General features: G+C 40.4%; 1 protein-coding gene across 1 annotated transcript in view; it reads right to left on the bottom strand.

Annotated features, from left to right (window-relative positions):
• Positions 1-82: 82 nt before the first annotated feature.
• Positions 83-2,538, bottom strand: part of TEX15 (testis expressed 15, meiosis and synapsis associated) — a 60,221-nt gene continuing 57,765 nt past the window's right edge. The window contains exons 9-10 of the mRNA XM_025050022.1: positions 1,362-1,396; positions 83-520 (exon numbers count right to left, since the gene is read on the bottom strand). Of these exons, the coding sequence (XP_024905790.1) occupies positions 83-520; positions 1,362-1,396 (473 nt within the window). The remainder of the gene's footprint in view (positions 521-1,361; positions 1,397-2,538) is intronic.

Raw genomic sequence — 2,538 nt, 5'->3', positions numbered from 1 at the left:
AGCAGACCCCCGGCCGCCCGGCCGCGCGCCCCGGGAGTCGGTGAAAGGCGCGGGGAAGCGTGCGGGGGCGCGGCGCGGGACTTCAGCGCAGCTCCCACCCGACGACGGCCACTCGCTGCCTCCTGCCGCCCGCTGGCCTCTCTCGCCTCTTCTCTCTCGCCCTTTCTCTTCCCTCCCTCCGGGTTTCCGTCATCGCCCGGGCATTTCCGCCGGGAAAAGGCGAGCAGGCTGCGCCGCCGCCAGGGCGAAGGACGCGAGGAGGGATGTTGCGCCTCCGTGTGGCTCGGCGGAGAAACGGCCCCAGCGAGGCAAGGATTCCACCACTTGCTTCCTCCTTCCGCTCTTCGTTTTCCCCCACTTCGGGTGCAGACCGAGCTCTCCCTGTTCTTTCTTCACGCCCTTTTCTCTGGGAACCTTGTCCCCACCTTAGTCTCCTGCAGTGCTTTTTCAGCGCCCTGTTGGAGGATTGGGGAAGCTTGTGCCTTTTCTCAACAACATTGTCTTCCCAGAGTCTAGCATTCTCCCACAGGAAGCATTCAATATTGAGTGAATAAATGAGTTCTTTCTAGCCTTATCTCTGCCACTAACTAGCTGTGGGGCCCTAACAGCTCGAATCTCCCCATTTGGCATCAGAAAAATGAGGTGATTGTTCTGCATCTTGTTCTGTGGCCCTACCAGATCCAGCATTCTTCACTGCGTTTACCAGTGTTTACGCAATGTTCTAATAATTTGTTCACTCACCAGATATTTACCGAGCAACTGCTGCCAGATTCCTTGAAGAACAAGTACTAAACAACCATACTTCCTCTATTTGAGGTACATACATGCTGCTGAACTGAACCCTAGAGGAGAGCAATATCCTGTATCAAAAGGCAAGGGTTCCTTCCAATCTTGCTTTGCCAAATTCCCAGCTGTGTTTTTGGACAATCAAAAAAAAAAAAAAAAAAAAATCTCCCCAAGACTCAGATTCTTCATCAAAAGGGCTCAGTAAAGCCTACTTTTTCAGATTGTGAAAATCAAATTTTACAAGTGCCTATCCAATAGTACAGTATTGTATTCCCCCAGGCAACAGCTACAGAAAGGTCGATTTGAACTGAAATTTGAACTTTCTCCCCAGGCAAAACCTTAAAAGTTGCCTGGAGTAGAGCAAAGAAGTTCTAAGGAATTTGTTTTGTTTTGTTTTGTTTTGTGGCAGAGGACAAATGTGTGAAAGCCCATGATTTTCTGCTAAAATCTCCTTGCAATACTTTTTTTTGGTGACTTTTCTTATGGTGGTAAAACATAAATTTTACTATTTTAACCATTTTAAAGCATATAACTCAATAGCATTAAGAACATTCACAATGTGGAGCGACCCTCACCTGAATGATCTGTAGAACTTTTTTATAATCCCAAACTGTGCCAATTAAACAATAATTGTCAATCTTCCAATATACATATACCTTTATATATTATTTGTCATAAATCTCAGAAGAGCCCTTTCCCTGATATTCTAAAGATGCATTTGGTGCTTATTCTTACACTTTTATCTGCATTATCGATTTAATTCTAATTTGCATTTTCCCATATTATATCATATTCCATTGACTCTAAGATAACTTTTTTTACACAACTTAACATCTCTGAAATTGAGTCGTATCTTACAATGAACGACATTGTAGATTCAATCAAATCCCCTAAGAATGAGGTTTTATAGCCAAAGAGCTATGTTCAAGTTACTTTATTTTGGTCTCTCCCCACCCTTCATTTCAGCATGTGGTGATTGTATTCATTTAATAGTTAAATTTGTTTCTGCTTGCATATAATTTGTTACTCCCATCTTTTATATGGAACATTATCTAAGCTTCCAAAAGTAAAATTTATCCAAAAAGTTGAATTCAGAAAAATGTCATTCTTGCCCTCATCCCTTCACCCTGTTCTCCCCAACTCTTTGTAGGTAACCAGCTTCTTTTTGTTTTTTTCCTGTATTCTTTTATGCAAAAATATGTATATGTATTTCCCCTTCTTTCTCACGTAAAAGGTAACATAGTATATGAACTCATATTCTGCTATTTTTAAATTAAATACTTCATGGAAAACACTGATTGGTTCACATAGGTTGTCTTCATTCTGTTTGCAACTGTATTGTTCTTCATGGTGTATGTAACATAGTTTACTCAATTATAGCTAAATATCTGGGCCCTTAGGTAATTTTCAAGATTTTGCATTTGCAAATAATACATTTATATTTTTATATTATTGAAGAAATTTATCTTCACAATAAATGCCTAGAAGTATGTTTACCAGATCAGACAGTAAAGGCATATGCAATTTCGACAGATATTGACAACTTTTGTTCTATAGATATTGTACAATTTAACATTCCCAACAAGCAATGTATGAGTGTCTGTTTCCCCACGAGTTCTCCAACAGAATACATGTTCGAACTTTTAAAATTGTGCCAATATGATAGGTGAAAAATGATATGTTGGCGTATTTTTAATTTGCACTTACGCTTTTTTCATTTTTCTCCAAAACTAGATTACTGTGACTAGCTAA

The sequence above is a fragment of the Pteropus alecto genome, unplaced genomic scaffold (assembly GCF_000325575.1).
Source record: "Pteropus alecto unplaced genomic scaffold, ASM32557v1 scaffold24, whole genome shotgun sequence".
NCBI classification, from domain to species: Eukaryota; Metazoa; Chordata; class Mammalia; order Chiroptera; family Pteropodidae; genus Pteropus; species Pteropus alecto.
Note: the sequence above shows the minus strand (reverse complement) of the source record. Positions and strands in the feature narration are given on the sequence as shown.